Raw genomic sequence first — 22,527 nt, 5'->3', positions numbered from 1 at the left:
GCAATTTAATTTATCTTTTTGTATTACTACATTATTTTCTTTTATGGAATTTGTTGTTATTACTTATATACTTTCAATTTCTTCTTTTCACTTTTTTTTTTTTTTTGCATTAATGGCGGTTAAAATGATAATTTTTTTTTAAAAAAAAAGTTAAATAAATAATTATATTAATAATAGAAAAATAAAATCTTATAATTTTGAAATAGATGATATAATATAATGAGTAATATATAATTAATATGTCAATATCAACTACTGCACATTGTGTCAATTAAAAAAAAAATAAAAATCTTATCATTGTATTTTAATAAAATGTGTCAAAAGAATAAATTAAATATATGTATCTAAACTACGAAGTAACACATATAAACAAAAAAAAATTTAGGATGAAACTAAAAATATACACCATAAGAAAATACATATGAATAAAAAAATAAATAAAAAATGACTTCAACAAAAAAATATTCTGAAAACCACTTACAAATTACTAAAAAAATAACATAAAAATAATAAAATTAATACACATATATACAACAAAAAATTTGTGTGGAATAAACTAAAAATATACACCATAAAAAATGCACATAAACTAAATGACAACTGTACAAAAAAAAAATACATAAAAACTGTTAGGGTTTATGCCCTGAGAAGCCTATAAAAATAGTTTTAATTATTAATAACGAGGTGAACATTTTAATATATGCTTGAATGTTATATTATTAATATTTATTATTGAAAAATTTATATTAAATATCAGAAAATTCCTTTTTCATATATGAGACTGTGGCTTGTAGCTGTACAAAGAACTAAGACCACTTAGCTATGAATAAAACAGTCAGTAACATATTAAAGTTATGAAATCTTTAATCAATGGTTGCTAATACAGTTCACTAATGCCTATTCTACGATGCAAGTAATCGTGATTCAGATTATTGATGTAATGAGACATCTAAGTGAAGGTGCTTGTTGATCTCAAAAAGTGATCAACCGATAGCTGAGTCGTATGGATCTGATGCTTGCCACGCGTTACACAAATAGAATGAAAAATTATAAAACACACAGATTTATTATAGAGGTTCGGTCCCCTTGTGATAGCGGGTAATGACCTACTTTTCTTTTGGTTGTATTGATACCTAGAGATAATACTCTTTAGATCGCTATAGGTGGGATCTGATATAGCTCTGTATAAGGATTCAAACATAGATCAAGTTGGCAGATCTCTGATGAGAGTGAGAAATAGCCTTAGAAGCGTGTGAGCGATGAAGAGAGAGAGAGAGAGACTAGGGTTTCTGACTTAGAGTGATTTGGAGGCTTAATGACTTAAGTTTTCTAGGTTAGAGTTAAGGCCTTTATATAGGAAGCCTAAAACCCTAATTTACAATAAAACCCTTAGATATTTACATATTGAATTGATTAAATACAAAAAACTAAACCGCCTCTCAAAAGTAGATAATTTTCATCAGTTTGTTGGGTCGTTAAGGGCCCAATTCGTAGGTAGCTTGTTGTCCACGTTTTGGGCTGTACATAGAGCCCTGCAAGGCTAATCTTAGCCGCCCATAGACCTACTGAGAAGGTGTAACACCCTAACTAACATAGGCGTATTACGTGATTTTTAAACATGCTGTGCAGCTCGTTGCTAATCAACGAGGTTTATGGAAAACGTGATTAATTAAAATTTTTGCTTTTTAATTAAACTTGTAAAATATTATTACAAAAGACTCGGGATTCCGATTACAAAACCATTTACAAAAGTTAACTGTTTATACAAAATAATTGTCGCCTAGCGACTAGTTACAAAAATAGCCTCGCTGTCCCGATGATCGTACGCTCCAGGCCTAACCGCCCCAACATGTACAATCTTCATAGGCTTGTTCACGGTCCATCAGCTCTAGCCTTGCCCTTACCTACACATAAACATAGCACTGTGAGTCGACAGACTCAGTAAGAAAAGCATAATAATATTCATACATAAACCCCGGTCATGATCAGACGCCCATACCCCTGATCATAACCCTAACTGCCGTATTCAACACGATACTGAGTCCCCCTAACTGCCTTGTCCAACACGGTACTGAGTTCTGAACGTTCATAGGGACGGTACTATTGACAAGTAACAGCCTAATTGGTCGAACCGGTCATACTCCGGCTGCTGGTCATACTCCAGCCTGTACCGACGTGTTACAGTATCAGCCTAATCGGTCAAACCGGTCATACTCCGGCTACTGGTCATACTCCAGCCTGTACCGACGTGATACGTCAAATAGTACGGAACCACCAACCTAAGTATCAGCCTAATCGGTCAAACCGGTCATACTCCGGCTGCTGGTCATACTCCAGCCTGTACCGACGTGACACAATTGGATGGTTCGAAGCCAACATACATAACTAATGTAATCTAACAAGCTTCCTACATGCACGCTAAACATGTAATCTACATATGCATACTGTTATACTAATCTTACTTGGATTCCGAATTCAGGTGTGCCGGTCAACCTGACTGGAACTATCTGCGCGGCGGATTACAGGCTCCTAAACCATAAAAATCACAACACTATAAGTGATACGCTAAATCACTTCCCGGGGACTTAAACTAGGAACTAAAAGTTTCCCTATCGATAAAAAGCATGGCAATACCCCAAAAACATAAAATCGAGGAAAACTAGGGTTTCTGAAATTTCCCAAACTGGTAGACCGGTTGCCCAACCGGAATTCCGGTTCTGGGAATTTTCGAAACCCATCCGGAATTCCGGATGCACAACCGGAATTCCGGTTCCTCGCAGGCAGAAATTCAAAAATTTATATCTCAACCAAAACGAATCCAATTAACCTCAAACCTTCCAAACCTGTTCTATTTAACCCCTAGAACATTTCTAAAGTATCAACACAGCCCAGAAAGTACAGAAATGAAAATCACCATTAAAGCCCAAGCTTTGAGTTCCAAACTCAAACTTGGTTAATAACAACTAACATGCATCCAAACCATGATTCAAACTCATATTCAAGCATAATAACACTGCAGAAAACTAACCCTAATTCATGCAAACACTACAGCCACAAATTTACACAATTTCTCTTTGAAAACCAAACTTTTTAACAAGAAACCTATCCAACTAGAACAAGAATAACTAGCATGCAATTCAACCTAATTAAACATACTTAAATTAACATTTAAAACATGGAAACAACAACAACAATTAACAGCAGCAACATCATCAAAATCATCCATGCATTTACTCATTTCTCATCAAAAATTCAAGAAAGCTTAAAAGAAAGCTAAAGGAAACCTACCAACAACTTATGATCACCAAATTAGATTGAAACTAGCTTGAAATCCCAAGAAAATGGCCAGCTTCTTGCTGCTCCAAGAGGGCCGAAATAGAGAGAGAGTTGAGAGAAAAAGATGGTTTTCCTTGAATTTTTTCTAACTTTCTAATTTTGAAAATATGAATAAATGGGATTTAAGGCACTTAACACATGTAACTTCAGCCAAATAATAACCAATTAAACATATATTTTTCAATTATTAAAATCACTAGAAGACAAAATAATAATGGGGCAAAAAGACCATTTTGCCCCTCCACACTAAAATCACATAAATAACACTAAAGGGGTATTTTTGGGAAATTCTAAATTCCCGGCCATTCCCGACCTTCCCAATGTCTAATAAACCGTCCCAAACTACTAACATACTAAGTTGTGATTTTACTGAGCCAAACACTGAGTTTCATGTTACCGGGCACCGGAAATGCAAAATTATGAGAACTACTGAATGACATAGAAATGCATCTCTGAATTCAATAATAACAGTATAATAATTATTTAAATAGCTATAAATAATTTTCATAATTAAACGTGATTAACTGCTAATTTCCAAATTAAACTAAGCGGTCTTTACAGGAGGTATGGCCGCCCAAGGCCTGCTGGATGAGGTCTGGCAGCCCAAGGCCTACAGGATGAGGCCTGGCCGGCCATGCTCCTGCCAAAACCTGACAGGTCACTATAGCTCTACCAAGAGGAGGCCAGCCTTTGGATGAGGAGGCCAGCCTTTTGTAAGTTGAGGATAGCTTTGTACACTGGTTCCTTGTAGAGGCCAAGTTTCCTTGGTCGAACAGAAACTCTCTTGGTTCAGAAGTCACTTCTTGGCCAGTAAGTTTGTGCGCAGATCTTGGTCGGCCTATAGGCTCACCCTGGCCGCCCTATATGCTTTCTTGGCCGGCCAGGGATGTAGGTAAAGCCCTTTGAGAGCTCGCTTCACTCCTTTCAGTTGTTGCTTGACGGTTTTTGTTGGAAGTTATTTTACCAGGAACTTAGATCTACTCACAAGTATGTTGATTTAACAACCTAAATATGAACTTCTAAAACGATAGAAAATTAAACACATAAGAGTATCAGAAATCTTACATTGGGTGCAGCGGAATATATGTCTCCTCCCACTCAGATCTCTAACCCTTGATTCCTTTCTGCAGCAGAGTATAATCAAGATCTGAGCCCGATAGTCCTTCTTTGTTGTTTCTGAATTCTACACAGCCTTCCTCACTATGATTGAGGTATTACTTGATGTGTGTGGGCACTACTCTAGCACTTATAGATTTCGAAACAGTGAAGTAATAGAGAGAGAGAGGGTGGCGGCTCAGAGAGAATTTTCAGAGAGAAAATTCTGTCAGAATAATGTTGTGTATCAGTTATATTGAAATCTGAAGCCTTTGCCTTCTATTTATAGAAGACCACCCAGGGCTATGATTGAATTAATTGACATTTAATATTGAAAAAATCAAAGGGAAAAGGGAACTTAAGTGGCCGGCCTAGGCATTGTGGAAACAAGACTTGCCACTTTTCCAACTTTCCTTTTCCTACACTGATAGTTTCCTGTTTTGTCAAAAACTGCCAATTCCTTTGTTCAACCACATAAATGTCAAATCTAATTATTTAATAATTAAAATTAATTATCAAATAATATATTGTCATTTATTTTATTAATAATGAAACTAATTAAAGTTTCCTAATTAATAAATATGTCCTTCAAAATCTCTATTTACTGTTTTGCCCTTAATAAGTGATAAATTCTCAAATAGACACAGTCTATCTTGAGAATTTTAATTGATTAATTAAAATCAATTAAATGAGTCTTACAAGTAATATTATCTCAACTAGTGGGGGGACCATGGGTCTATATATCCGAGCTTCCAATAAGCAGATCTAGAATTTACCACTTAAATTCACTGACTTATTAATTCTTCGTTGAATCCACACATAGAACTCAGAATTGCACTCTCAGTATATAGAATGCTCTATATGTTCCACCATATAGACACATCATTAGTTATCCATTGTTATAATCCTAATGTGATCAATGATCCTCTATATGGATGATTTACACTGTAAAGGGACTAAATTACCGTAACACCCTACAATGTATTTTATCCTTAAAACACTTAACCCTGTATAAATGATATTTCAACTAAGTGAAATGAGTACTCAATCATTTATCTCGTTTGGTTAAGCTCGAAGGAAATCACCCTTTGCTTACTATTCGCCAGATAGAAGCTATAGATTCCATATTTATGTTAGCGCTCCCACTCAATCGCACTACCGTGTTCCCAAAATGTATGTATTGCCCTGACCAAAAATTAGGCTTAACTAACAAATCAAAGAACACGAATAATACTCTTGAAATTGAGTCTAACCATATCAGGATTTCGATCATGTGATCTAGGATCAACTTATGATATTGAATTGAATAGATATTTACGGTAAGTTTCAAAAATCTATTTCAAAGTTCAATATCGGTCCATTCCAATGCATACTCCATGCATCCAACCTGAGCTTTACTTTAACCTATGTTCTGGAAAGAACATAACATTTCTCCAAATGCAAGTAAACTCTGTTGTAGATTGTCATATCAGTAAAACCCAATGTTCTGATAAATCTAGGAATACTTTATTCACATAGTCATGTTTACTTTCCACTGTGTTGACAACACAATAAACATGATCAAGTATGTGAAAAGGGGTTTGGATGAATTTATAAATCAAATAGACAAACAATTGATTAAGTGAACCAAAACATACACAAATGAATGAAAAATACTTCTGTTACTTTATTGATATTGAATAATCTGGATTACATTGAAATAGAGTTTTATTTAGGGCATAAAACCCAACAGTTTTGTCATACCTTGTATGGAGACTCTATTTTGCTATTAGCAGGGTTGTACACCACCTGTACTCTGTCTTTGGCTTACGTGGACATGCCGCGTCAGGTAGAAAAAATTTGGGATAACATTTGTCCCGCAAGTCCCTATTTGAACATCTAGTCGGATAGGGACTTTCTAGCTCTCGTTTTGTTTGTAGTTGTCTCTGTTGAGCAGTCTTGTTTAGCTAAGTGTTGGCTTTTTGCCTGACATGCTTTTGGATCTTTGATCTTCTCTCTATATATACGTCTCATTTTCTCTTCTTGGGTATCTCTTCTTTGTACATGCCATTAACAAGTTTCAAGCTTTTAGAAACTTTTTGATTCTCATGTTAGTTTGTAATCCCTTTGGTATATAGATTCTCATGATAGTTTTGGAATGTGTAATGTGTAACTTTTTGATGAAAAATATTTGATTCTGGCCTTTGCTATGATTCTTGACTCCTTAAGTCATAGAGAATACGAGGCACATATTCGAGTTTTGAAAGAAAAATACACATTGGGATTCAAAACTCACTTTGGCCAGCCTGGGAGGTCTTGCTTGAAACCTGGCCGGTCCTAAGGCTTAATCATGGGAGTTGGCAAGCTTTAGGGTTTTACCCTATAAAGCTAGCCTGTTTATGCCTGGGTTTGGTGACCACTGGCCATTTCTTGACTGAGTCATGGGACCCTGGCTGACCTTTTCAAGGCTTGAGAACCTTGGCCGGCATGGGCCTTGGTTCCAAGTGGGTAGCCAGTTTTCTGTCCTCTTTTGACTTCGACAAGAATATAACTCTGTAGGCATATACAACCTTAGTCTCATACATGGTTTCCTTGAAAACTCTGTATGAAACTTAGTAGCGAGTCTATTCTAGTCGAATGTTCAACTTAAGACTCGACATGGCTTGAAACCTGCAAGGAACTTTGCCTTATTCGTAGCCCGGTACATGGCCCCTATAAGAGCTCTGTCTAGTTCTTTTTTAGCTACATGGTTCTTGCAGGGTCTTGGCCTCATGCATGTGAATCGATCTCAATATCCGGCCTCAAGGCTTTCATGTTCTTGCTTTGGCCTATAGACCCTCTATTTTTGAATACTACTATTGTTTAGCCTTAAAGCCATCTATGACGGACATATGATCATCCTGGCTATCTTCTTATGGCCTTGACATGTAAGGGTCCGAATTTACTTTGTCAAGCCGAAGTATGCCTGCACAACTTAGAGGCAGGTTTAGTAGCTTATTCTAAGTGTTAAAATTTCTCTGCATAAGTTCTTTGTGCTATTTCGATGCATTGTATGGCATGTGTGCCCCTCAAGTGACCATGCAGGCAAGTCTCTTGGTCACTTTCTATTCACCAAGTTTCACAGACTTTGCCTAGGTTCTTCCTTGAGGTGTTATCCGTAGTACGCATGTGGAACTGAAAGAGTAACTTTAAAAAGTTAATCTTGTGAGCAAGAGGTTTAGACATAGTTAGTTTCACGTAAAACAAAAGCTTACAGCTTAGTGTCTGCTTTTGAAATTACGATGTGGCTACCCCTACGCGGCTTATCGCGCAACGACCATCACTGAAGAGTGATGGGAGGCCATGCTAAAAAGTAATGGTTACTAGCTCTTTTATGGGTTCCTACACGATGAAACGTTAGATGAACTAATTGACAAGTTGGCTAGTGAGAGTACTTACAAGGATGCTCCCTATTTCAATATTTGGGTAGAAGTTCCAACTCCAAGTTCTCGTTGTACTCGCCCGACTTGTGTACACCTGTATTGTTATCTTGTAACATGGTGCGGACCTTCTCAGTTTAGTCCGAACATGCTTGTTGCAGGATCTTTTTTGTCAAGGAATATTCTTCAGGGAGTTATTCTCTTATGAAGAATTTCTTTCCTCGATCTATTTGTTGACGGGCTCGGTAACTCTGTATGGGTAGCCATGCTGCTTGAGTTGGCTTGGTCTCTTCTTCTTTTCCTTTTCTCAAGGGATCCTACTAGCAAGATGTTGTTTACCTCTTGGTCATTGTAGACTACTGGTGGATTGGGTTGGCCAGGGCAAGACCAAACAAAAATCTTAGCCACAACCATTTTAGAGACAATACAATCAAAGAATAAGTGTTGGTGGCTCTCCTTATCAATGTTACAAACTGGACAATTCAACATGTTTAGCTCTATATGGAACCTTAAAAAATTAATCCCTAGTCAGTAAATGAGCATTAACAGTTTGCCATAAAAAGAACATGTGTTTAGGAAGGCTGAGCCTACTCCAAACCGCATGGTTGTTACTCCATGTTTGAAAAGACAATTATACAACAATGAAGCTCAAAATCTACATGTCTTTCCAACTGCAATCATATCCGTTTTGCTGAATTTAACTCTTAAATGACATAGTTTGCGCCAATACCAACTTGTGTCATTAATAAGAGTGTAGTCCTAAAAGTTAGCACCCTTTAAGTACATCACATTTACCACTTGACCTAGAGAAGGTCATGTTTTTCCATGACAGCCCAAATATACTTCGAGAGAATTGCCCTGATCTAATCAGCCCCATTTCAAATCCAAGCCCTCCATCGGACTTTGGTAAACACACTTTATCCCAAGAAGCCACATATAACTTACTTCTATTGCATTTGACACCCCAAAGGAATCCCCTACAAAGCTTTTCCACTTATTTTACAATACTCTGGGGCAATATAAAAATGCTCATCTAGTAATTACCACGCTTCGACAATGGACGAGTGCTCAGTCTAAGCGGTTGGGCTCGGTGTCTCTGGCTTCCAATCGCACTGACACAATAGATTACTGGTCCAAACCGGCTGCTGGTCAGTTAAAAATTAATGTGGATGGGGCGGTTTTTGAAGCCACAAATGAGATAGGCACGGGTTTTGTAGCACGCGACTGCGATGGCCGAGTGATGGAGGCGTTTTCAACTATTTCTTCTGTCAGCTACCGACCCGAAATTGCAGAAGTTCTCAGTGTCAAAGAAGCACTTAGTTGGATAAAGAGAAATAATAGGTCAAATGTCTTTTTAGAGACAGACTGCCTTTTAGTTGTTCAAGCTATTCTTAGTTCGGTATCTATGCCTTCTATTTTTGGTTTATTTGTTAAAGATTGTCAAGTTATTTTATTTTCTTTAAGTAATGTTTTTATTGGTCATGTTAAACGGTCTGCTAACAAAGTCGCGCACTGTATGGCACGTGGTGCTTGTTATTGGTCAGGTCGTCTTTTTTCTGAGAGTGATATTCCCCTTGCTCTTTAGTCCTTTGTATTAGCGGATATTTCTATCTAATAAAGATTATTTTCATTCAAAAAAAAAATATTTTAAAATCAATTAAATAAAGAAATAAAATAAAAATTGAAAAATAAAATTGTCAATCAAAAATTAAACAGAGAATTAGTAGGAAGGAAACTGTAAGAAAGAAATGTCAAGCTTGTGTATAACTAATATCTTCCGAAGCTGTAATGAAAAACCTATTATTCACAAGAGATAATGTTTTAAAGAGCTAAAACATTGGATTAATTATTCACTACCCATCTCTCTAATTTCAGTTAGACTATGGATCTCCCCTACAACTTTGTCCTGCATAAATTGTAAAAACTCCCATAATCCTGCCACCCAACCTAATATTTTATCAACTAATACCATATTCACATTATTCTGTTTGCACTACTCTCCAACTATTTTTCTCCTCCAGTAAAATTACCCAGCTTTCATTACTTGCCCGCTGAATCCAGCATCGCCAAGTACTCGTTTATGGCTTCACCTTCTTTGGTAACTTCAATGTCATAGTCTGACAAAGCATCGACTTTTGCTAGTCCATCTGCAAGCACGTCCTCCATCTCTTCATCACGATCTTCTACTTTCTCAGCAGTAGATGAACCTCCATTATCTTCTTCTTCCACAATATCATCCGTTAATGGAACTGAAGAACTCGCAACGGCGTCAGAGGCAGCTGGAGGAATAGGCGCTGATTCTGTATTGTTGTTAGCAGCATCATCTGTAGGGTTTGATGCAGATTGCTGTTGTGACAACAATCGAAGCATCGCTTCCTCGACTGTCCCACCAGCCTGAACAGCTTCACTTGCTGCAGAAAAAGTTAAAATAGGAGCAGAGTATAGTTATGAACCTCAAAGCAAACGTTTTTTAGGTAGAATTAGAAATAAATATAATACTAAAGCAAAGCATTGTCATGATAAAAATTAAGTTCTTTCTCAGTCACCTCTTGATCTTTCGAAACCCATTTGTACAAGGGTTTCAATTGAAGCATCATTAGCTTTTTGCTGTCTCCTTCTTTTCCTTGATTCAATAGTAAACTGCAAATAAAAAAATTAGTTCAAGCACCATACGTTTGAACAACTTAATGAAGTTATTTAGAAAACTAAGAAACCTGAATTGAGGAATTAATCTCTGGATTAGTCAAATCATCCAATGACTTCTGTGTATCATTCTCATTTCGTCGAAGTGCTTCAGCTGCAAGCTCCTTCTCAAACCTACAAAATCCATCAGATACCCAAAACAGACATGATATGCGCGTTACACATTTAATTAAACAAAAGAAAAGAAATCAATATCGATTTAACCATGTCATGATATGATGCATCAACTCTCATATCAGAATTTCTCAATTAAATTTCTAATAGATAATTATGTGATTCGACAAAAATAAATAGAATAGAAAAGCCTATCATATACTTATTGTGTTATCAAATTAATTGATATTTTCTATTGACACAAATCCTTAATAGGATATAGTATATTAGTAATCATCATGCAGAAAAAAGCTATCTCAAAGAGATTTTTGCAAAAAAGTCTAAGACAACGAGCCTCTCATATTCAAATAAGTATGCCTTATAATAGTAAATAGCTATGAAGTCTGTGTTCGTGATTAACACACAAAGGTTCATTAATATGCCTTAATATTAATAATAGATAACTTTATAGTTTTGTTCTTACCCAATAGAGACCAATTCATTCAACTTCTGGAGATCCACAGCCTTCTTTAAGGGTGTCCTTCCATATGCCTTTTGCTCCCTGCAAAGTTTTGGCCAAAGTAAAACTACAGATAGAGAAACATATCTTATAAATCAGATTATTAATGAGACTCGTAAGACTAACATCAACTCCTTTTGTTTCTGAAGATCCTCTACCCTTTTCTGTAGCCTCTTTGCTTTTTGTTCAACAAGAAAATCAATGGCACTCTCAATATCTTGATTGCTCATCCGCAATGCCCTCTTTGCATCGTGTTCTCTAAAGCCCATGCTCATAACAAGTGACAAGGCTTCATCAGGCACCTGTAGCTGAAAGAAACCATAACAAACACACATTAGATAAAGTGAGGTTCATTACCACTAGATGGCAGCCATTTCCCGGTTTCCCCATAATAATGGGAAGAATTTCTATAGATTGGAATAGCCAATTATTTTTTGTTCTCTCTAGAAAAGTAATATGCAATGTAATCAATCAATCAATTTACTGCCAACTAGGATTTCAAAGAAAAGCCTAGGTTAAATTTGGTCCACCACCACCAACTTATTTCTAAGAAAACGTAAAGTAAAACCAACTAACCCGGATAAATCTTTCTCGTGCAGAGGTCAGCACCTTTCTTGATTTATCAAATTGACCACTGTGGTAAGCTACCACTCCTTCCAGCAACTCCAGTCTCAAATATCTATGATAAGAATATGAAAGGTAACCAGAAGAATACTTCATCAAAATTGTGTTGATAAAATAAAGATTGGTGCACTTCAAATGAAAGATAAAGAAGAATAGGTATAAAAAGAAGATAGCAATTTGTGAAAATTACGAGTTTAAATGTGAAATACTTACAGTGCAAGCTCTGGGTAGCGACCTCCTTGAAGGAATCTGACACGGTGGGAATCCTTTCCATGAGAGCGTTCAAAATTCTGTCTTGCCTTCTTAAGGCGCTCCCCTGCCACTGAGAGACAGCTAATGTCTCGTAGCATGAAGTAGCACCATACAATGTCTATTTGCAGTATTGGAGGATTGTCGATAAACTGAAAATGGCACATATCCAAAAGGTGAAAAATAATTTAAAGACAATTATGATATTTACCTTATAAGATGAGTATAATTGCATAAGAGTCCAAGTGGAAATGTACAATGAACATGTGTAATAATTTTATATCTAGCTTGAAGCCAGTTCAGATAACAGATTGTTCTTTTTACGAAAATCTTCAGAAATTTTTTATCGAGATTCATTATTACACTTCCCTGATCCATAATACAAAGGAGATTGTAAGAATTCAAGAAGAACATTAACATTGTTTCCAAAAAGTCATTTTGTGTGCAAATCACGCGGACGCTGAATTCCGTTCTGTCAATAAGTAGCTCCATCAAATGACTTCTATAAAGGGAGTACTTGGAGAATTTTGTAATCTATTTCAAAGTGTAGAAACTTAACGCATGATCGGGTACGTGAACAATAATAGCCAACTCACCTCCATGACCTTCGGATCACATAAAGAGAATGCCTCCTGGAAGAAAGGGAAAAAAATGGAATAAAAGTCGTCTTAGTCACATTATAATACCAAGTAAACAACTTATAGCTTAACAATCAATACAAAGCAAGCGGTATATAAAATGTCCCTAAACAACTAATGTAACTAATAACATATCGAAAGGGCAACAACCATTTTGAGATGATACTTATCCTATCCAAAGAAAGCCATCACATAGATGCAACTTATGCAAGCATAAGAACTTTGTACAAAAAGAAACAGGGCTACAGGCAACTAACCTCTCCCATAGTAAGTACTTCCATTGCTTCTTTGTAATTTCCCTTGTTAATTAGCTCCTTTCCATTGGTATGAAGCATCAGGCCCATCATGATTGCACTGTAAAAAATGAGTGCAAAATCCTCCAAGTTAATTAGAGCACTGAGCTGCAAACAATTAAACCCTAATAGAAAAATGATCTACCCATCCAACTTTCTAGCCAAACAGAAAAGCATACAAGGAGAACATTCTAATCAGCACCATACCGCTGATCAGTCTCTGTTCCTAATTTCACTTGTCGTCCACTTTGATCTTCCAGTTCGATAACTTGATCATCAAACGGTAAGGTACCGTCTGCATTTCTTTGGGACATTGCGGCAGCAGCTGACCTGTCAATTCAATACAAACATAATCAAGTTAACAAGCAGAGTTTTAGGACCAACATTGGCTTCAAGTGATTGAGGACCAGCACATTTTACAAAGGCACTCCATGGATTAAAACTTCAGAAAAGTACCAAATAGAATTCTCTCCACAGAATTCTCTAGCGCTGTGTTATATTCAATATGCAACCAAACTATAAAAAAGAAAACTTCCAAGATAAATTATCAACAAAATTAAAGCCAAAAGTGATCTCTCTCTTTCTCTCTTTTGTTTTTCCCCTTAGAACATGAGAAAAGGCCCAAGGTGTATCACATAGCTATATCAGGATGGCACTCAAAGCAAGGCTGCAAATTATATAGAGAGACACTAATCAACCATACAACATAAAATTTGGGATAGACTTCTCAAAAGACCTAGCTTTCATTGAAAAGTTAATAGACAACAGCAGACCCAATTTACAAACTTGGTTCAATTAACAGAATTATCCATCAAAATAGTCAACGATACCATCAGAACCTCAAACACACCAAACCCCATTATCAAAATAAGAAAAGTAAAAACAAACTCACTTAAGTCGAGCAAGTCTACGAGAGCGTTCCTCCTCAGCCATCAACTCGTTCTTTATGAATTTACCCTCATCGGCAGCAACCCGGGTAGACAAAATTTTGGAGTTGTTCTTGATACCCAATTGACCAAGCTTATCGTTTCCATCGCCATCTTTTAAAACTTTCCCGGCGCAAATCAAATTGATGGAGTTGGGTCCACAGTTTGATCGCTTAGCAACCTCTTCCCTCAACATGGGAACGGTCCAATTATCCAATTCGACATCTATAACACCAGCCCACGTCCCTGCAATCTTCAGCTTCGACATGGGTATGGACGATTGAAGGAAGATAGTGATCAGAGAGTGGATTCTTTTGAGTGTGGTAGGTAGAGGAGTTTGGACTCGACAAGACTGTAGTCTAATTATTATGTGTAGGTTAATAATCTTAATCTGGTACGAGGAGGTGGAGAAGAACTTATATAGTTTTCTTGGTGATGAAGGTTATGAGTTTGAGTGGGTGATTCTTCTGAAATAAAAGCGAAAAACTCTGGCTTTATCTACAACTTTATTAATACTTTCGAGTTCCACATAGGTTTCTTTGTCACAGCCCACACGGCTCATTGTGTACATATAATAATCTTAATAAATAGGCTAATTAAGATTTTTTCTCCTACCAAATTATATCTCCTGAACTTTTAAAGTTATTGAAAATGTCCCTGAAGGACTTTTTTCTAATTTTAGTAAAAAAGTCTAACATAGATGAAAGTTCATGGAGCATAATTTAGTGCATGTCAAAGTTCGAAGGACATGATTTGGTAGATATCAAAGTCTGGAGAACATGGTTTAGTACATAAATAATCATTGAAATAGTAAAATTGAATACAATTAGACAAAAGTCCTTAAATCCAACAATCTCAACAGTTCATGGGGCATTTTCAATGGCCTTAAAAGTTCAGGGGGCAAAAATCCTAATTAGCCTAATAAATAATACCAAATTGGAGAATTACTCATATATATTATAAAATAATGTAAAATAAGTAAGAAGAAAAGAAGAAGAGAGAAAGAGAAACTAAAAGAGAATTTTTTAGTTATTTATTCTAATGGGGTGAACTCCTATTTATACAAATACAAGAGTTAAACATTAAGAAATTAAGAAAAAAGGAATCTTGATTATAATTAATGGTAATAATTAAAAGATTTTTGAATATCCACATAATTATTAATATTTATAACACTCCCTCTTGGATGTCCATAATAAATGTCTCATTAAAAATCTTGCTGGAAAACTTGATCAAAAGAAAAAGAGTATAGTATAAACTAACTCCCCTCATTTAGGCATTCGTGAAGATCTTTTAATCTACGAATTTCGATCTTGTCTGCCGTCTTCTCAAATGTTGATGTTGGTAATAACTTTGTGAATAAGTTTGCAAGATTGACACTTGATTGAATTTGTTGAGCACCAATATGCATTCTAATTCTATTTCCTTCAATGTACCCTCCTTTTAGTTAAACGATGCAAGCAGTATTATCCATAGAGAACTGCTTGGGTTGATACTTCTTTATCGAGTGCAATCTATGTTTCCCGAATATGCTATGTCAATGATCTCACTCCCACACATTCTCTACTTGCTTCATAAAATGCAAGTATGTTAATATGATTTAAAGTTGCCTCTTTAAAAATCTTGCCAGAAAACCCAGTGGGATAAAATCTGAGCTAAGGAAAAAAGAGTACAATATATATTTCATATTCATAACTATTTGCAAGTTGCCTCGTTAAAAACCTTGTCAGGAAAATCCAGTGGGACAAAAACTGAGCTAAGGGAAAAAGAGTGCAACATGAATATGTCTCCCCCTCATGCACGTATGATCCATAATTTTTTTGGTGATAATATATCTCATAAGATTATTGTTATCACTTTTAAAATATCACCATATACAATCTTTGATCATATGTTTTCTATAACTCTTCCAGAGTATGTATGGACTTCTAAATTATAGATGAGGGGTTCGTGGAACATTAATCTTTATCCAACTAATTGTATCATTCATGTGTGTATACAATTTTGTTCATACTAAAATTTAACATTTCAAGTAGATATGAACATAACACATTAATGATAATATAAATTTTCATTTGTGACAATGATGGTACTCCAAGAGCATATATTTGTTCCATTCTTGTTGTATGATCTTAATTTCCATATCAAATGATCATATATCTATAATTCTTGATGCATATGAAGTACTTCGTGACTTCAATACTAATGAACAAACTTTATAGTTTATACATTTAATATTTCTCGATATACAAAAGAAACAAAAGTTTGTTCTTCAATTAATCAAAAACTCTTCAAGAGTCTATCACAACGTATAATTTACGAATTTATACTGCATAGACAACCATACGTATTTTTCAAACAATAATTTACTTACATGTCTTTATTTCATACAAAGATCTTTGTCATATAGTGCGCTCGACTTTGAATTTATATCACTTAAGACATGTATTAAATTCTATAAATTTTTTTAGATAAGGCTTATTTCAAATTCTCACTATATTAGGAGCTCCAAATAAATAACCTTTTGTTGCAACATTTGTGTGACGCTTATAAACTCTCATAAAATATATTCCAGGCTATAATCAAATCATGATTATATTTCTCAATATTTAAGCCTTACTTCAATCATTCTCATGTCTATGCAAACTTTGTACAACAATTCATTATGTACATATATGCAAATTTCTCATTAAAAATATTAATTTGCACACCCTACAGGTCTTACTTCACTTTATGCGAGTAAACTTACCTGGACTGCGTCATAATATTTTGGCCAAAAACAAAATGTATGTCGATAATTCTCGACAAATCTAATACCATGATCCTTGCTAGCTCATGTTAGTTTATTGCATATGCAAACATTCAACATCTATTGTCGATGAAAATTTCAGTATATGATAATTTCCTTCCATATTGACATAACTTATAGAGATCTCTTTAAATTACATATTTTTCAAATATGTTTATCATTTATAGGTACCTATATAGAACCACTTCAGGGATTCAATTATAATCAAATGTGTTATGTCTAACTTCTCTTGGGAGTCTCTTCTAGAGTACCGTCTCCATCACGGTTATTATTTTTAAATCATCAATATACTTTATAATATTAAGGTATCTCCACGAGTACCTCTAGATTTAACAACTTCAAGACATATCAAATGAACATTTACTAATAATTTCTATATTGTTCATTTATGCTTCAGGCTTTTTCAACTCATTCTAACTCAACTTTGAATAATATTGATTTGCAGTTGGTATATATCATTTTGAACTATATCGTTCTTATATACTTTGTGCAAGGATTATTTTTTGAAAATTATCATCGATCCCAACTGCTTCTCTCTCCCTGATCGAGAGAATTTTTAAAAATTGTGATATCTAATAATATTAATACACTTGTAGGGATTTCAATATATCACAATGAATCAATATTTGTTTAAACTCATATATACTATATGACATTGAACTTTAGGTTCAAGTTCAATACTTATGAACTTAATTCATTTCTAAGAATGAGTCATACATGTATAATTAGAAATACATAAATTTACAAATTTTGTAAATGCATGATTATATAATCTTATCACATCAATAAGAAACTATGCAATAAAAATCTAACAATGGCTCAAGATTGTTGGAAAAATATAATTTAAATATTTTCTATGTGCAAATATATGCACATTCTTCTTTTGAGCTTTATAAATTAACAATGAGAAGAATCTTTTGGTTCTTCAACAAAATTTAGTCAACTCCTTTGATAATTTATTGCATATGATTGATTACGTCAAAATAACTCAATTCATGAACTTCAGGTTCATTATAATTTGTATTTCAATGAAACTTTCATAAGGTAATGTAAAATTACTACAACATAATCATTATAAGTTTTATTTTTATATACACGAATAATATAATTATATTATTCTCCAAAACATATACACTCTTCAAGAGTCACTATTGTATTTATCAAACTTTATATTTCTTCAGGAATCACTATCATCAATTCAATGATAAGTAAAATATAAAATATACATGACAACATCATCATGTTGTTATAATGGTCAAATAGATATAACCATAATATAATATTCACTTTTCCTTATATCTTTCTAACAAGTCATCTAATTTATTAATAGACTATTCGTCAGTCTAATTATCATGACTTGATATATTATATATTTAAATGTACAATCAGTACATATAATAAGTTATTTCTTATTACTTTCATAACTAGATAAAAGTTATACATCTAGGTACATACAAAGATATTTACTACTCCAAGTAGTAATTGTATGTAAGACTTATTCAGGAAGCTTTTCAAATAATCATTTTGTGATTATTTATCTCTTTGATTATATTGGATTACTAACAAATATTAGTAAATTATATATTCACTTCTGGGAATATGCAAACTGAATTAGATAGTAACTATATATATACATATCTTGTACCAACAATAGTTTGAAACTATTGATTTCAAGAAATAATAAAAATATGTATATATTAATTTGCTTCTGGCAATACCAATATATGTGAAATCTATATTCTTTGAAATAGAATTTTATGTTTATTCATTCTCTCCAGGGAATGATATTTAAATATTCTAAATGTACAATAAAATTTGTACAATTCACATTCTATTCAATAATCAAATATACTTTTATCTTGATTATAAGTGTGTCCATACTACAGGTACGTGACTATTATTATTCAATTCCACACATGATATATAGATTTCATGCACTTTGATTGTGTGTGGTATCTCATCTGTCACGACCCGAGCCTTAGGCCGTGGCAGATTTGTAATATCCATAACTTGGGTGGTCAAAGGTCACACTTTGACCCTTGTTGGAAGATAAAGCTTATAATGATCCTTTAATTTATATCATAACATACTAACTTAAAAGTAATGGATTAACTCTTATATTAACAGGAAAATATTAGTAACAAAATCAGGGCCACTCATCAATATAAAAGAAAAATAATATCCCCACAGTTATGTAATCACCAAATAGATAGATTTAATAAGTCAATAAAATACCAAAATAATACCTAGCATCCATCATTCCTCATTTCTAACTAGTACATAGCTAATTTAAGTCATCCAGACCATCCATCTCAGCTTAAATACAAAATCAGTTTCATTAGATGGTTAAAGAGTAAAATAAGACTAAACTAATAACGACTTCCTTTCCCAACGATACCATCCTCATCCACTTGCATCAAACTGAGTTCCTGGAATGGGAGAAAATAGGAGTGAGCTTATAAAGCCCAGTAGGAAAACAACTAATATCAAAGGACCTTTGGTTTAATAAAATTCATGCATACTTAGCTTTGTAAAAATAAAATATCTCATCAACAGTATCAATATGTACAAATAAAGTAGAGAGACCACAAATAATCACAAATCAAACGTCAAATGCATATCACACCATCCACTAGACCCCTAGCTCTCAATACCAATCATAGAAAACGACATCCAAAACTAGGTAGTCACATCTGATATCCACCATAAATACCGGGGCTCAGATTTTATTCACTCCCTATACAGATTCTAGGTCTTTCACCTACAGGAGAGTGCACACCTGATCTACCTATGATGACACAGAGACTAGGTCATGAAACAACAATATGCACCGAACATGATTAACATGGCTCTCATCAGTATAACCAAAGCAGGCAAATAATAAGCATAACAAAAGAACATATTCCTTTTTATTTTCTAGAAAATTCGGCAGCATAACAGCTGTATTTTGAATAAACTCAAAAATTATAACCTGCATAAATATTTGCACACAAAAATATATTTGGCACTCAGTGCCTCAGAACAGTCCAAAAAAAATATGCAGATTAAGTTTTTAATTTTTCAAACAATTTTGTAAATCATAAAAATTGGAATATGTCTAATGATATACAACACATATAAAAATCAAGTCCAATAATCAAGTTGAGTCCCTACCTCTCCCGAGTAGTTAAACTTTATCCAAAAGGCAATCTTAAGCTCTTAAGTCCCGAGCTCCAATTGTTTTAGTCCAATCTTACATATTACTCTCACCTATACCATTAAATGGTTAAATAATTATCATTATCGCATTCTACATTCAAAACCGAGTCCAACGACATATAATATGACTATATTTAAAATTTGAGGTTCCGAAGCCTCACCTAAGCGGTGCACATTAACAATCGGCGGCGGTAAAAATTGGTGTACCAAAAATGTCGCCGAAAATAGGAGTAGTATATATCAAAATGACCACCTTGACGAGTAGATCACACCCATGCCAACCGTTTGTCAAAACGGTACACGATGTCACCGGAAAGTTGCCTGAAAGGGGCGGAGCTACAAAAATATCACCAGAAAAAGTAGTGAACCGGGAAAAATGGTCTAGTGTAGGTTGTTCTCCTCGACGAGCTGAGTTTAGTGGTGAAAACTTCTCGTCAAACGGATGCCGGAGGTGACCGGAAAATCCGTTCAAAGTTTGAAACCCCAAACTTTGACTTGCGATCCTAAGCTAACGGCGGCGAGAGAAGCGGTGCTGCTTGGGGGGTGAGGTCGCCGACACTTGGGCTTCCAATTTGTCCGGCGCGTGGGGCTGGTCGGAGGCCGGAGGTGGGTCGCCAGAGAGTGGTGGTTATGGAGCTTTGTGGGTTTTCTTTTGGGTTTGTGTTTGAAGAGAGAGAAAATGATGGAGATATAGATAGAGAGAGAGGGGACGACAGGGTTCAGTTATTGTATATATTCAATTTAATTTTTTTTTACATACATATATATATTATATTATTTATTATATATATAATACTTTTTGACCCGGTCAAACCGAGGTCTTACATCATCTTTTGGTTGTTTCCACTTTTTTCTAGAAATATTTGAGTAGTAAATAATATGACATTCACTTCAGGGAATGACGTTGACCAAGTAGAACATCATTATAAATTTCTTTTACGATTGTTCATCCATAAGAATATAAAAAATTATTCAGCAATTTCTTTTACAATATTTCAAGAATATATGAATACACAATTTTTGCATAGTCTCCAAGATGTATGTAAAATTTGATCTTTAATATATGTCACATGCAATAATTTCCAATATAAATATTGCAAGTAATAACAATGTATAATAACATGACTAATACAAACAATCTTTAAAAGTAATTGACTTCAATTCATATCATTCTCTGAAGGGAATGTTGAACAATAAATACATGTCTCATGTATTTAAATAACATTAGTCATGCTTATTGTTATTCTTATGCTTTGATGTTTTAATGCAATTTTCTTAACTTTTTTTTGGTATTCAAAACTCACTATAAAATTGCATCAATAATAGTCATTTTTAATGATTCTTTAGTTGTATTAACATAAATACAATTATTTTTTTTCGACAAATATAAAACATTTACTTCAGGAAATATTTGTTGACTTCAATTCATATCATTCTCTGAAGGGAATGATGAACAATAAATACATGCCTCATGTATTTAAATAACATTAGTCATGCTCATTGTTATTCTTATGCTTTGATGTTTTAATGCAATTTTCTTAACTTTTTTTTAGTATTCAAAATCCACTATAAAATTGCATCAATAATAATCATTTTTAATGATTCTTTAGTTGTATTCACATAAATACAATTATTTTTTTCGACAAATATAAAACATTTACTTCAAGAAATATTTGTCAAAATCTATATCGATATTAGATTACTTTTCATTGTCCTTAAAGAATACAAGAATATATATATATATATATAAATGTATTCATCTCTTTCATTATATATCCATCAACTATATAATGAATATTACGTTTGCATAATCTTTAGGAAAAATGCAAGATTTTATTGAGGATGCATAATCTTTAGAATATATGCAATATTTTATCGATGATACATAATCTTCAGGATATATGTATAATTTATACAGATTTTTTCTACTATATCATAGACACACATATATTGTAAATATTATAAATAATAAGAACATAATATATAGATATATAGATAAAAAGAAAAAAGAAAACAAATAATTCTTGAAATTATTTCAGTCAGATGAGTATATATATAAATATATATTTAGTGTATTGTGACTTTGAAACAATTTAAGAACTTTAACAAAATACTTACATTGGGGCTTGGGCAGAGACTCATGCTTGAAGCTTGGACAGAGACTCGTGTTGATAACGTTTTATAAAATAATATAAAATAAGTAAGAAGAAAAGAAGAAGATGAAGAGAGAAAGAGAAACTGAATGAGAATATCTTAGTTATTTATTCTAATGGGGTGAACCCCTATTTATACAAATACAAGAGTCAAATATTAAGAAACTAAGAAAAAATGAAACTAAAAAATAGGGAATGTTGATTACAATTAATGGTAATAAATAAAAGATTTGAATATCTACATAATTATTAATATTTATAACAATATAATATTTTTTTATTTTTTTTTTCTAAATTTACGGTTTAAGTTGTCTTGGTGATTTTTTCGGTGATTTCTATATGGGTTACTATAAGAATTTTAGTTGCGATTTAAACTATAGAGGATTCTGTATAAAATTCTGTAAAAATACCAAAAAAACAAAATGTTTGAAGTGTAAAAATAAAAAAAACCTAAAAAAATTCATTTTGTATTGAGTTTTGGAATATGCTGAG

General features: G+C 33.8%; 1 protein-coding gene across 1 annotated transcript; it reads right to left on the bottom strand.

The window, feature by feature from the left end:
- Positions 1 to 9,565: 9,565 nt before the first annotated feature.
- Positions 9,566 to 14,430, bottom strand: LOC115725358 (uncharacterized). The gene is made up of 11 exons (XM_030654845.2): positions 13,842 to 14,430; positions 13,157 to 13,279; positions 12,914 to 13,010; positions 12,615 to 12,650; positions 11,983 to 12,170; positions 11,722 to 11,824; positions 11,272 to 11,453; positions 11,110 to 11,187; positions 10,544 to 10,646; positions 10,376 to 10,469; positions 9,566 to 10,240 (listed from the first exon to the last, which is right to left on the bottom strand). The coding sequence occupies exons 1-11, from the start codon at positions 14,141 to 14,143 to the stop codon at positions 9,870 to 9,872; spliced, it is 1,677 nt and encodes a 558-aa protein (XP_030510705.1). The 5' UTR covers positions 14,144 to 14,430; the 3' UTR covers positions 9,566 to 9,869.
- Between the last annotated feature and the right edge of the window lie 8,097 nt (positions 14,431 to 22,527).

Source organism: Cannabis sativa, chromosome 6, assembly GCF_029168945.1.
Source record: "Cannabis sativa cultivar Pink pepper isolate KNU-18-1 chromosome 6, ASM2916894v1, whole genome shotgun sequence".
Taxonomy (NCBI): domain Eukaryota; kingdom Viridiplantae; phylum Streptophyta; class Magnoliopsida; order Rosales; family Cannabaceae; genus Cannabis; species Cannabis sativa.
This window is presented reverse-complemented; position numbering and strand designations above follow the sequence as displayed.

Excerpts from the sequence above, each read along its gene's own strand:
- LOC115725358 (XM_030654845.2), bottom strand. The coding sequence starts at position 14,143 with ATGTCGAAGCTGAAGATTGCAGGGACGTGGGCTGGTGTTATAGATGTC. Across the intron at positions 13,011-13,156 it reads GGAACAGAGACTGATCAGCG|TGCAATCATGATGGGCCTGA; the intron begins GTATGGTGCTGA and ends CATTTTTTACAG. Across the intron at positions 10,241-10,375 it reads GGGTTTCGAAAGATCAAGAG|CAAGTGAAGCTGTTCAGGCT; the intron begins GTGACTGAGAAA and ends CTTTTTCTGCAG.